General features: G+C 33.7%; 1 protein-coding gene across 1 annotated transcript; it reads left to right on the forward strand.

The window, feature by feature from the left end:
- Window positions 1-6,731: 6,731 nt before the first annotated feature.
- On the forward strand, window positions 6,732-6,971 carry OCT59_000018 (uncharacterized protein; the record flags this gene model as incomplete). Its single annotated transcript, XM_066138538.1, has 1 exon — window positions 6,732-6,971. The coding sequence occupies one exon, from the start codon at window positions 6,732-6,734 to the stop codon at window positions 6,969-6,971; it is 240 nt and encodes a 79-aa protein (XP_065988022.1).
- Between the last annotated feature and the right edge of the window lie 7,188 nt (window positions 6,972-14,159).

Below are 14,159 nucleotides of genomic sequence, written 5' to 3' on the forward strand. Positions count from 1 at the left end.
TCCTATAGCACCCGCGCACGTTGTGATGGATCAGGCTATAACAAAAAAATCCTTGTCTACTTCAATAATCATGAAGATTTTACCGATTGTGTCAACTTCCCACGTACCAATCTCCTCGATTTGGCCTTTACACATTATTCCCCTGCAGATGTCAAGCTTAGCGACGAAGCGAAATCTTTATTCGTCACCGATATCCCACTTTTTCTAAACGAAACACAAGTCCGTTAGGCGTTTTCTCAATATGGTACTGTGATTAAGTGCAAACTTACCCCTAGGAAACATTACTGTAATGGACACATCCAATTTTCTTCTGCTGATGCAGTTACCCAATTTAATGATATCTGGGCGATCATTTGCTTAGGCAATTCTTTACGTGTCTACCTGGCATCTTTCTTAAAATTCCAACGTGATAGTCGTAGAAAACATGTTGCTATCCTTGCTTGCATTCCAAAAAAATATTAGGGAAGCTGACCTTTTAGAAATTGCTAACCAAGTCAACGCTAAGGCTCTTAACGTCCCCCTTTCTATCAGTTCTTACAAGCCTAAACCCTATGTATATATGAATTTCTCCTCATTTGACACTCTTGAAGCTGCAAAAGAGATGACTGTAGCTTTCCGCGGCAAAGGGTTGATGTGGCACCCTCCCAATGATGCACACACTTTATGCCATGTTTGTGAGAGTCCTGGTTGTTTCCTTTCTGTGTGTAATCCTCGTTTTACACGTAAAGTGAATGATCGTCTTACCAAATTATATTCATGCTTTAATGCTATTCCTCAACGTGGTCATCAGGATTCGCACCAATCACATGACAAATCCAATTCCCATTCAAGATCGCGATCCAATTCTAGATCCCGCAATAATTTTTTTTCACCCCGATCCAGCAATAGCAATAATAATCCTAATATTTCTCGTCCTGAAACCTCCTCATATAACAACCAGAATAATAACAATAATAATAACAAACCCAGAAATAATGAAACTTCTTCAGGTTCTACTCAATCTTCACACAAATCTTAGCCTAATAAATCTATACCTGTTTCTCCATCTAACAATTCTGCCTTTACGCTTCCTCAACATATTATTGATGATTTAAAAGCGCAGATTAATAAGATTGCTAATACCCTCTATACTCTCAATGAAACTGTCTCCTGGATGTAGGAAACTATCACGCAACATGAGTATAGACTATCTGAGCTCGAATCAATGATGAATTATGATAATCCTGGTGACTCAGATTTATATCTGCCTCATGATGATCATGAAAACTATTCCCATGGTAATGGATAGGATGATGAACCAACCCGAAAAACGAATTCACGATCCAATCTTCCTCCTTATACTTCCTCTTCTCTTATAGACACCTCTCCTAATACCTCCTTTTCAACTTTGGATCCTAACTCCGTCTTATCTAGTAGACATGTCCCTTTACCAAACTCATGATCCAACATTATTGCCCCTGATGCTACTACTTCCCGTCTACAATTGGAAATTTCTAATGTTACTAATGTACATAAGAATCTTTCTGCTCAACTTGGTTTGATTATGGATGAATTGGACTCCTTCTCCCTCAAACCTTTCCCCTTCTAATGATTAAACACCAACTTAATTTGGGTGATTTACAGGGATTTTACCCTACTAATAGTGCGATACCTGATAATGCTAATCATAATAATTTTCCCCTTTCCTCTTCCCCTCTTATTAATTTTGGACAAATCAATGTTAATGGTTTATGTTCCCCTCACAGGTCGAAATGCTAAAAATCGGCAAAAAAAATGGCGCGATAAGCAGTGGCTATTCTTGGCTATTCTTGGCTATTCTTGGCTGTTTTTGGCTATTTACGAATTAACCTATACTATTTGTAAATAGTTTATACAAATTTGCGAATAGTTTATGCGATTTGCGCCATTTTTTTTGCCTATTTTTGATCATTTGACGTGTGCCTGTTAGACGATTACATTTGTTAAATTATTTCTTGCATTCTTCATTTGAAGTTCTATCTCTAAATGATACTCGTCTTACTTCGTCTAGTGCTAAGTTTATATATCAACATGATCATTCCCAATATAATTTTAAGTTCTATTAGGCTCCTTTCCCTTCTAATTCATGACTCCATGATGGTGTTGGTCTTTTACTTCGCCATCCTTTACATAAACATGTTCAGAAGATCGATCCTTAGAAAGGTCATCTTTTAAAATTAGATTTTTTCTTTTACCAAACTAAAATTTCTATTATTTCAGTTTATATTCCTCCTTATCATTCTATTCATTACAAAGAACGTGATGCTATTTTTGCACAACTTAATTTATGGCTTGATAAAGCCCGTTCTAATAATTATCACGTAGTCATCCTTGGTGACTTTAATGCAGATAAACTTTCACATTCGCATCTTCCTCAACATCATTTAAAAATTTTGCGATCACTTTCTTCTCGATATTTTACAGATCATCAATCCTATATTTCTTCTATTTTAGGTCCTAGTCCTACCTTTTATCATTTGAATGGTTCTTCAAGATTTGATTATATTTGGTTATCCCCTGGATTTCCTGCTCCTGGTCTTTTCTCTCAAGTTGAATCTTGCCCGATGCTGAATGATCATCAATTTACTGATCACTGTGTACTGCCTTTGATTTTAGCTCTTGTTTCGCTACTCTAGCTAAAGCTAGATTAAAACAAAAAAGCGAACAACACACTATTTTTCTTTACAAAAATATTAAAGATGATACTTGAGTGACATTTTCCAATGAAGTTAACTCGCGTCTTAAGTTGTATTTGGCTACACATCATCCCTCCATCTCTTCACTCTCAGCTCTTTCCTTGGACAAACTTTGGCACGTTCTTAAACGTTCTATTCTTAGGGTGCCATTGATTCTCTACCATTTCAACATGTATCCAATACTCACTATCATAAATATCCTCCCGAGCTTACTATGCTTATTGCTATCAACAAATTCTTGGATAGATTATTGTTTAAATTGACCACATCTAGGCCTAGTCGTCCTGCTCAAATTTCACAAATGACTAATTCTTTACCTACCCAATTAATCCTTCTTAAATCTCTTTTAACAGATTATACTATACCTTCTTATAGTACAACACCACTTTCCACTTTTGTCAAATTTTTGCCTCACAAAAAGCTTTGGTCTCTGCTTATTTATCCACGCTATTTCATCAACATCATACAGACTCGATTGAGTATTATACTGCTCTTAGAGATGAACATTTTTCTACGTCTCTGGGCTCCTTTATTTATTCAGCCCTATCAGTAAAACATCGCTCTATCGTTCTCGATAGAGTTTTGGTTGTAATCGACTCCAAACCCACTTTACTTACTGATCCCTCAGACATCAAACAAGCTGCTATTAAACATTTCCAATCGGTTGTTACTTCTCTTTTGGTCCAGTATTCTTCTACGGATTTATTTCCTCCACGTTGGAAAAGAGCATATATTCCTCTTTCTGATATTGATTCGTCATTATATAACTTGGTCATGTCTCCTATTTTGGATGAATAATAAAATAACACTATCATGTCCATGCCTAACAATAAGACCTCTGGTCCTTCTAAGATTTCTTATAAGATCATCAAACACTTGATTGGAGAAGCTTTCAATTTGTCCCTCATTTTAGCTAATGCTTGCCTTATTCATGGAGATATTCCTGCTGATTGGCGTGAAGCGCTTGTTTATCCTATTCCGAAGCTTCATGAATTTGACGTTCAATTAAAGTATACACGACCTATCATTTTATTAGAAACTGTACGAAAATGTGTGGTTAAGATCGTTTCAACTCAACTTTCAAAAATCCTAGCTGACAACCAAGTGCTGCAAGGTGGTAATTTTGCTGGATTGCCGGGTGGTTCTACTGACATTCCTATTAAGATGCTTGATGCTATTATTCATCAATGCCGCTTCAACAAAACTGATGACCAAGAATTATGGATTGTTTCCTAAAACATTTCTAAGGCCTTTGATTCGATTGATTTAAATATGCTTAGACTTTAGACTGGCTTTGATCCATCTGCATATACCGTCTTTGTTGATTAAATTTATTATTAACCTTTTTACAAGACGTAATAATAAAATTATTACCCATCATTGTGATACTTCTGGATATAGAGTTAGAATTGGTATTGACCGGGGTGAAATTATTTCTCCGTTATTATGGGTCATTTATTTGGATCCTTTACTTACAACACTTAATAGAGAAGCTTGTGATCCCTTTATTTTGAAATCTTCTGCATTATTGGACTACTTCCCGATTGAATATGAGCAACATAATCTTCCTATTTCGCATATTACATTTATGGATCACTAGTTGAACGATGTCAAATCGGGGACCAATCAGATGACCGAATTCCACCCGATTGGTCCCTATTTTTTTAAAAATTTTCATCAATCGGTAAACCCGATTGCTGCCAAAAGATGGCGCAAAAGAAGGATACTCGGGTACCAATCAGGATATTCAATAGAGTATAATCGGGTATTAATAGTTACCAATAGGATATTTACTGGATATTTACTATTTGATATATCAGTATACCGATTGATAACTTTTTGATAAATTTATAACAATAAGAAATCTGCCGATTGCATACATTTTTATTTAAATTTATTTGATATTTTACAATAATTACATTTAATAATTTAAATTTATTAATTATTAAAAATACAAAATCAGAAATACTACTAATACTAAAATTTTATCTGGAATCCGATATCCAGGTTGGAGCAAATTCCCTACAAAAGAAATAAAAAAACATTAAAGAAAGTTTTTTTAAAAAAGTTTCAAAAGTTAAAACTTACTTATGGGATTCCGGTATATACATCTATCAGAGTCGATTCCCTATAATAGAATAATAAAAAAACATTTATTACCGTTTTTTTAATAGTTTTGAAAAAAAATTTCCAAAACTTATTACTTATGGGATTCTATGGGATTCGTTATACCGATTGTCTATAATAGAACATTTAAAAAAAAACGTTAAAAACGTTTTTTAATAGTTTCGAAAAAATATTTTTCGAAACTTACCTATAGGATTCGTTATACTGATTCCCTATAAAAGAATTAAAAAAAAATGTTAACATTTTTTTAATAGTTTCGAAAAAATATTTTTTGAAACTTACCTATAGGATTCATTATACCGATTCCTTATAATAGAATTAAAAAAAAACATTAGTTAACGTTTTTTTAAAAGTTTCAAAAAATATTTTCGAAACTTATCTATGGGATTCGTTATAACCGATTCCTATAATAGAATAATAAAAAAATTTTAGTTAACATTTTTTTAAAAGTTTTGAAAAATAATTTTCAAAACCTATCTATGGGATTCATTATAACCGATTCCCTATAATAGAATAATAAAAAAACGTTAGTTAACGTTTTTTTAATGGTTTCAAAAAATAATTTTTCAAAACTTACCTATGGGATTCGTTATAACCAATTCCCTATAATTGTATATTAAAAAAAAAGAGGTTTAAAAAATTTTTTCAAAACTCACCTATGGGATTCGTTGTAACTGATTTCCTATAATAGTGTATTAGAAAAAAACGTTATTAAAAACGTTTTTTAATAGTTTCGAAAAAGAATTTTTTGAAACTCATCTAGTATGGGATTCGTTATAACCGATTCCCTACAATTGAATAATAAAAAAAAATGAGTTTCGAAAAATTATTTTTCAAAACTCACCTATTGGATTCATTATAACCGATTCCCTATAATTGAATATTAAAAAAAAGTGAGTTTTGAAAAATTATTTTTCGAAACTCACTTATGGGATTCATTATAACCGATTCCCTATAATTAAATATTAAAAAAAAAGTGAGTTTTGAAAAATTATTTTTTGAAATTCACCTATGGGATTCGTTATAACTGATTCCCTACAATTGAATATTAAAAAAAAAGTGAGTTTCAAAAAATTATTTTTCGAAACTCACCTATGGGATTCGTTATAACCGATTCCTTACAATAAAATGTTAAAAAAAAATGTTAAAAATCGTTTATTAATATCTTCAAATGTAAAATGTTTGAAACTTTTGTGGGATTCCGGTATCCAAATCGGAACCAATTTCCTAAAAAAAAAAAATTTTTTAAAAGTTTCAAAAGTAAATGTTTGAAACAAAATGTTAAAGATAGTATGAAATAGTTTAAACTTTTTTTTAGGTTTCAAAAGTAAATGTTCGAAAAAAATGTTAGTGTAAATTTCAATAGTATAAAATAGTTTAATTTTAGTTAAAGAAAAATAGTTTATCAATAGTCTAATTGAAACAATAGAAATCAATCGGTAAATTTAAACTGAACGATAGTTATCAATCGGGTATTAACCTGATTGATACCCGATTGAAGTGTACACCAATTTCTAACTATTGAATAAATCAGGTAACCGATCAAAAAAAAAGTTACCAATCGGGTAGGTACCCGATTGGTCAGCGTTTTACCTGTGACCTGATCATCTAATTAAGCATTTTGATTGGCTAAAATAATATATAATTAATAAAAAAATTTTTATTGATTTTAAAAAAAATGTATTGATCTTGCTGTGATTTTAATCAAAATTTAAATAAACTGCTTGTTTTATATTCTATAAAATTATGCAAAGTTTTTTAAAAAATCCGAATTTTAATAAAAAATTTTTTTTAAAACAACCTCAAAATAAATATCAAGAGTTTTGCAACGCATATACATATTACAAATAAGCAACACTCTGTAATTCAAAGTTAAATCGCCAGCAACTAATGGAAGAGTGTACAACTGTTTGGAAAGAAGTTAGAAAAAATAACATCACTTTTATTGAAAATAAAATTTGTGAATATTATGATACTGTACCTTCTACTGTTCGTTTTCATCAAAAAATTTTTATGTCACGTAATGTGACTAGTAGTTTTCATCATACCTCCACTCCAAAACACACCTCTACTCCAAGACAATTAGTTGGATTTATTGATACTACCAAAATACCAAAAAATGCTACATGACAACGTAATGCAGCTGAAAAAATCAATTTAGCTATTAAAAAGATATCTGAATATGAACAAATGATGGAAATTTCTACGGATGACTCAATAAAAGTTACACTATTATCAAAAATAATTGATGAACAAAAAATATTATCAGAACAAAGGGCTCAACTAAATAAATTAAAACGTCATGCTGGTGCACAAGCAAAGTTAACAACGAAAAAATTAAAGTTGCTAGAAGAAGAAGGAGTTGTAGAAAAATATAATACTCCAGGAAGACCATCTGCAGCTATGAAAGACCCAGATCTATGGGATAAGATTCATAATAGTATTGAATTTGGAGCTGCTCATGCTAAACGTAGAAAAGTAATTATTAAAATAAGAACGGTAAAGCATTTACGCGAAGCCTTAGAAGAAAAATATAATACCTATTTATCTCGTCAATACTTGTCTACTTATCTCCAACCGTGCCATCAAAATACTTTTGCAGCACGTCGTCATCATCGTCTAGCAAAAGTTGGTCTCGCATCTGTAGCACGAACAGAAATGAAATCTCATGTTGATGAACACTATTGTTTAGCTTCTGTTAAAGCTGCAAAAATGTTTGCTGAAGTTTTTGCGAATGAAGCAGTTATTATTTCCCAAGATGATAAGGCAAAGCAAGGTGGGATTAGGAACACCTGCAGTTGGCCGTACATTTAAGACAGTTCAAACTGTTAACGAACCAGTAATTATTGAAGATCATGATTTTCCAGTTGGTTCAAAAATGAAACTCATACCTTTTGTTTATCTAACTATTGATCCAACTGATTCAAGTAATACTCTTCGAACTGGTAAACTTTCCATATTCATTAGACCAGAATATTTTATTGGAACATCATTAGAAACCCATATAGCGGATTTAGAAAGCATTGTTTCTAATGAAGAATTTTTCACTATCATAAAAAAAGATGATGAAGTTAAACCTATTTGGATCCTTCTTGTTGATGGTGGACCTGACGAAAATCCAAAGCATATGAAAAATATTATTCAATATGCTCACCTTTTTCGTGCTCTTAATTTGGATTATTTAACAGTTCGTACTCATGCTCCAGGTCAAAGTGCATATAATCCAGTAGAACGGGATATGACTTCTTTATCTGCAAAACTTGCCAGTATCACTTTACCTGTAAATGAGTTCGGTTCACATCTAGATAGTCAAGATAATGTAATAGATAAAGAATTAGCATGACGAAATTTTGAGTTTTCGGGAAAAAGATTATGTGATATATGGAGAAGAGATGACATACATGGAAAGCCTGTAACAGTGAAATATATTGACAAGGAAATAATTCCATTTAATGAGTTTGATTCTTCAACATCATGGGAATGGATAGAGAACCATGCACAAATTTGCCGCTATTCACTAGACATAAAAAAATGTAAAAATCGGGAATGTTGTAGTGAAAATAGAGCCACAGATGCAATGTTACTTTTGGATGAAAATGACGGATTCCTTTTTCCGATTACAAAAGGAAAAGACGGTCATTTCATTAATCCAATTCACACCCTTCAATATTATGATAAGCTTAAAATCTTACTATATGACCGTTGTTGTCCTTCAATTTCACAAGAACTACACCAGCAGCTGTATTGTAATATTTGCGGTAAATACTTTCCAACTCTAAAATTTATGAAGGAACATAAACGCAACGTACATTCTAAACGTCACTCTCAAAATAACAAGCAATTAAAAAGAACTCATAACGAAACAGAATTGGAATGTGTAGTTATTCCGTTTTGAAATTTTAATGTTGCAGAAGATATAATCCAAGGACAAGACTCATGGCAGAAAGTTATTTTGGATTATCGCGAAGTTCAGTCAGATGAAGACTAGTTAAATTAGTGTTTTCTTTCTTTTTGTTTTTTCTTTTATAATTAATAAATAAATGAACGTTAAATTACTTTTTTTAAACATTTTTTATGGTATTTTAAACTTTATTTATTTTTAGACATTAGTGATATATAAATACGTTACATAAAAACTCAGTGTTACATTTTACGGATTTACCATATTCCATATTCAATTTTACTAATAAATAATTAGCCAATAAAATTACAAATACTTATCATGTGGATCTGATTTATAGCTTAACCTCCCACCCCCTCTTAAATCAGCTGATTCCTGGCACGCCCCTAATTTCAAGTCCTACTTTTACTTTAAAAGCGTTAGCTTTATCCACATCTTTCCATTTTCTAGGTGTTTGGTTTTGTCTTTCGGCCTCTTCTCGTTTTGTTCATACACAAACCACTTCCATGGTTAAGGACATGGGCGCTCTACTCAGTCCTAAAAAGCTTTTGGCATAACACGTGGCCTATCTTTATAATATTGTGTTACTTTTGAGACTGGAATTTCGCCTACAAACTACACTTTTTGCTGAATCTACCATTAATCGCATAGTTTCTTCAATGCTTTCCCTTATTCGACAGAAGGCTGGCTTTCCCCCAGTCACACCTATTTCCGCACTTTTTACATTGTTGCCGTTCTCCATTCAACAAGCATTTGGTCGATTTTTATCATCTCATGTGGCTTCATGGCAGAAAATTTTTTCTCACCCTTCATATAAGCTTTTTGCTAATTATATGATTACTTATCTCCAAGGTTTTTTGGACTGCAATGCCTGTCCTTCTACTATTGATTTGGAACCATGGTCCCATACATTTTCCTTGCGAACACATTCTTTGTTCAATTCTCTATTGTTCTCTTCTCGATTGAATATTACGTGGTCTTTATTGTTCCGACCTCTGAGAAAAGATCTACGTCCGGCGATTTCACTCTGGTCTATTTTACCAAAGATTTATTTACTTCCATGAAAAATGTTCGAAAAAATTTCTGCACTCATTATCTTGCCCAATTGATTACACCGTGTAGCTCTCGACTTCTCTCATAGAAAGATTTACGCTTTCTTAAACGAGTTTCGAACAAAGGATCTGTGCCTGCCTGGTTTAATTATTTATTTAATCTTATTGTTATTCCTAATTCCCCTTTTTTTTCTGTTTCACCACAATTTAGAATCCCTATTTCCCATACTGTAGCTTCTACAGTCAACTCCCTCTATAGTCACTCCCATTATAGTCACATTCTACTATATAGTCACACCAGTTGAATGTTCAAAACACTTTATTATTAAAATCTATCCTATATAGTCACAATCTATCTATAGTCACTATCACACCTATCCTCAAAAATCTTATATTAAAAAGAACCGTTTATAATCACAGTTATATAAAGAATATATTAAATAACTTGGCATCTAATAATCGTACAAAGATGTATCATAGCTTGTTAGAATTGTCTCACTGAGACGAATCGAATGGTGGTAGTTTTATCCTTTTCCGATCACTGGCTGACGAGTTATTCAACAAAATGTTAAACATCAGCATTATAATATTTCTTGATTTACGTTTACTGCGCCATTTAACATTTTGCTAGATTTCTCGGTACCTAGTGATTGTAAAAAGACGATTTATAGCTCGTTGGAATCGCCTCATCGAGACGAATCGAATGGTGGTAAGCTCATCACTCTGTGATCAATATTGACGGAGTTATTACTTAAAAACAATTTAATATTTTTTAATTTCGGAAATTGATCTAGTGATTGGATTTCGATGTATCATATACCATTAGATTCGTCTCATCAAGACGAATCGAATGGTAGTAAGATCGTCTTTCTAGGATCAATATTGACAGAGTTATTACACAAAAACCATTAATATTTTTTAATTTCGGAAATTAATCTAGTGATTGGATTTCGACGTATTTTATACCATTAGAACCGTCTCATCAAGACGAATCGAATGGCGGTAAGATCATCTCTCTGCGATTAATATTGGCGAAGTTACGATACAATAAAGTTTTAAGTATAATTCTGCTAAAATTATGTTAATTTATGGCCGGAATTATGATATACAAATATAAGAAATTTTTTATATAGTCACATCTCTTTATAATCACCAAATATGGAGGATCATCGCAACTCTTTCCTGAATTTTTGAAAATACTAATAAAAATTTATTTTTGAAATTTTCGTTCGAAAATTTCTAAGTGCTCGTTTAAAATACTAATATTTCCACAGTTGCTTTCCTCTTTACTGAGCTCTAAACTATGTCTACACCTCCAGCTCCTTCTGTTATTAACCCGGATATTCCGCCGCCACCACGTCCTGTTATTTCTACTCCCTCTGGAGACCGACCTTTATCTCCCACTAGTACCGCCGGCGCGCCCAACAAACGTTCACGCGTTGTCTCTGATGACGCTATGAATGTTGATATAACTTCACCTTCTGCTTCAGCTCCCATCCTTATTTCTACCGCTCCCTCAGGTCTTCCTGTCAACAAAGTCCAAGTGCTTACATCTCCTCAAAATACTACTACTCCTGTTGAAACTGTCGACGCTTCTATCCATACTCCCTCTAACACCAGTGGTAAAGGCAAAGCTGTCGCCTTTGATGTCCCTGAACGACGACCATCCCCCGATGGTAATGCTGCCGCTATTAAATCCGCTCCTTCTCGTTATTATGCTGCGGCATATTTACGTGATGCGCCTGACGCGTTCAAAATTAAATTCACCACCAATCGCTCCATGTGTGACGAAGTGGATTGCTCACTCTCCCGTTATTCCTCCTATGGCGCCCGTGCACGCTGCGATGGATCAGGCGATAACAAGAAAATCCTTGTCTTCTTCAATGATCAGCATGATTTTACCGATTGTATCAGCTCCCCACGTGCCGATCTCCTCAATTTGGCCTTTAGTCACTACTCCCCTGCAGACGCCAAGCTCAGTGATGAGATGAAGTCTTTGTTCGTCACTGATATCCCGCTTTTCCTAACTGTGACTCAAGTCCGTCAAGCTTTCTCCAGATATGGCACTGTTATCAAGTGCAAACTTACCCCTAGAAAACATTACTATAATGGACATATCCAGTTTTCTTCCGCGGATGCAATTACCCAATTTAATGATATTTGGGCGATCATTTGCCTTGGTAATTCTTTACGTGTCTGCCCGGCATCTTTTTCGAAATCCCAACGCGATAGCCGCAGAGAACATGTTGCTATCCTTGCCGGCATCCCTAAGAATATTAAAGAAGCTGATCTGTTAGAAATCGCTACTCACGTCAACGCTAAGACCCTTAACGTCCCTTTGTCTATCAGTTCCTACAAACCTAAACCTTATGTATATTTGAATTTCTCCTTATTTGAATCCCTTGAAGCTGCCAAAGAAATGACCGTGGCTTTCCGCGGCAAAGGATTAACATGGCACCCTCCCAATGAAGCACAAACTTTATGCCATGTTTGTGGGTGTCCTGGTTGTTCTCCCTCTGTATGTAATCCACGTCCTACTCGGAAAGTGGACGATCGCCTTAACAAACTTTATTCTCGTTTTAATGCTGGACCTAGACATGGTCGTCAGGATTCGCGCCAATCACGTGACAATTCCACTTCTCGTTCAAGATCGCGTTCCAACTCTAGATCCCGCAATAATAATTCCTCTTCATCCCGTTCCAACAACAACAATAATACTTCTAACACTTCTCGTCCCAATACTTCTCAAAATAACAACCGGAACAATACTAATACTAATAATCATAGGAACAATGAAAATTCTTCTGGTTCTACTCAACCTCCACACAAACCTCATTCTGTCAATTCTACATCACCTACACAGGTCGAAAGATGCCAAATCAGTCACCAACCAGGCATTAATCGGGTATCCGATTGATGCCTGGTTGGTAACTGATTTTCTCAATTTGATACCAATCGGGCTGCCCGATTGATAGTTGATTTCCGCCAAAATCCGACAACAACCGGCTATCATCCGGGCTGCCCGATTGGTGACAAATTGAGAGTCAATTGATGGCCGAACGATGGTCAATTAATGGTCAATTGATAACCGATTGATGACTTATTGGATTTGCTTAATCCGACAGCAATCGGGCAGTATCTGATTAATGACCGATTGGTAGCGTATTAATGACCGATTGATAATGTATTGATGACTGATTAATAGCTGATTTGTAATAGCCGATTGGTAAAATTGGTTTTATAAAATGTTTATGATGCACCTATTTTATTTATTATATATTTATTTACGCATTATTAATTACAAATTATTAAAAACAATGGTTTTAATTCCAGCCTACATGCGCTTTATTAATTACAATTTACAATATATTCAAAAATTTGATTGTACAATCATAGTTGTAAATATAATTTATTTCAAATGGGAACTTATATCAATGTATACAATCATAATAAAAGTAATATGATTAAGCGAAAATCGGTACGTTTTTGTTTCTGATTGTTCTGATTGCTAACAGGAACGAATTTAAAAATAAAGAATTAATAAATGTTATACATTAAACGAACAAACAAGTTATTAGAAATAAATGGTGATGAAATCTTGCTTACCAAACTCCTAACGAATGTCCGTCAGAAATCGAGTTTTCCGATTACTGAAAGTAGGAACAGCTTAAAGACCATCATGTTAATCATCGAATGAATGAAATTCGTCAAAATCGATAGATATACAAATTCGTTTCTAAAAATGAAATAAAATACGGTTCATTTCTGATTTTTTGAGAAATCTTGCGAATTAGAATATGAATAAGGGCGTACATTAATCGATCAATCAACATGAGCAACTATTTAATAAAGAACCGCTGACAAATGCAATAATTAATTTTCGCTCCTCGGCACAGTACTTCTACATTTCGTCAGAAATCGAGTTATCCAATTGCTGAAAGTAGGAGCAATTTAGATCTGACCGAAACGTTAATTATTGACACGTTAAATATCTCAAACGAATTGTGCTAAGAATGAACTCACCTTTAATAAAGTTCGTCAAAATCGGTAAATACACAATTCGCTATTGATCGCAGAAAATATGTCGGTAGGGTGAGAATCGGCAGTGTTTTTGATTTTTCAAGAAATCTCACGTATTAGCTAATCTTACAAAATATGAGTAGTAAGGTGTACGTTAATCAATCAATCAACGCAACCATCAAATGGCACGACCACTACATCTTCACCGCTAACAAACTGTAGACTTTTCGCTCCCTTTGATATACATGAAAAAATACACATAACTATGTTATATATCAAAAAAAAAGCATACCTATTTGTACCATTAGCCCACCATAAAACTGGTCATAGTTACTGATATCAGAA

This window comes from Rhizophagus irregularis, chromosome 1 (assembly GCF_026210795.1).
Source record: "Rhizophagus irregularis chromosome 1, complete sequence".
Classification (NCBI taxonomy): Eukaryota; Fungi; Glomeromycota; class Glomeromycetes; order Glomerales; family Glomeraceae; genus Rhizophagus; species Rhizophagus irregularis.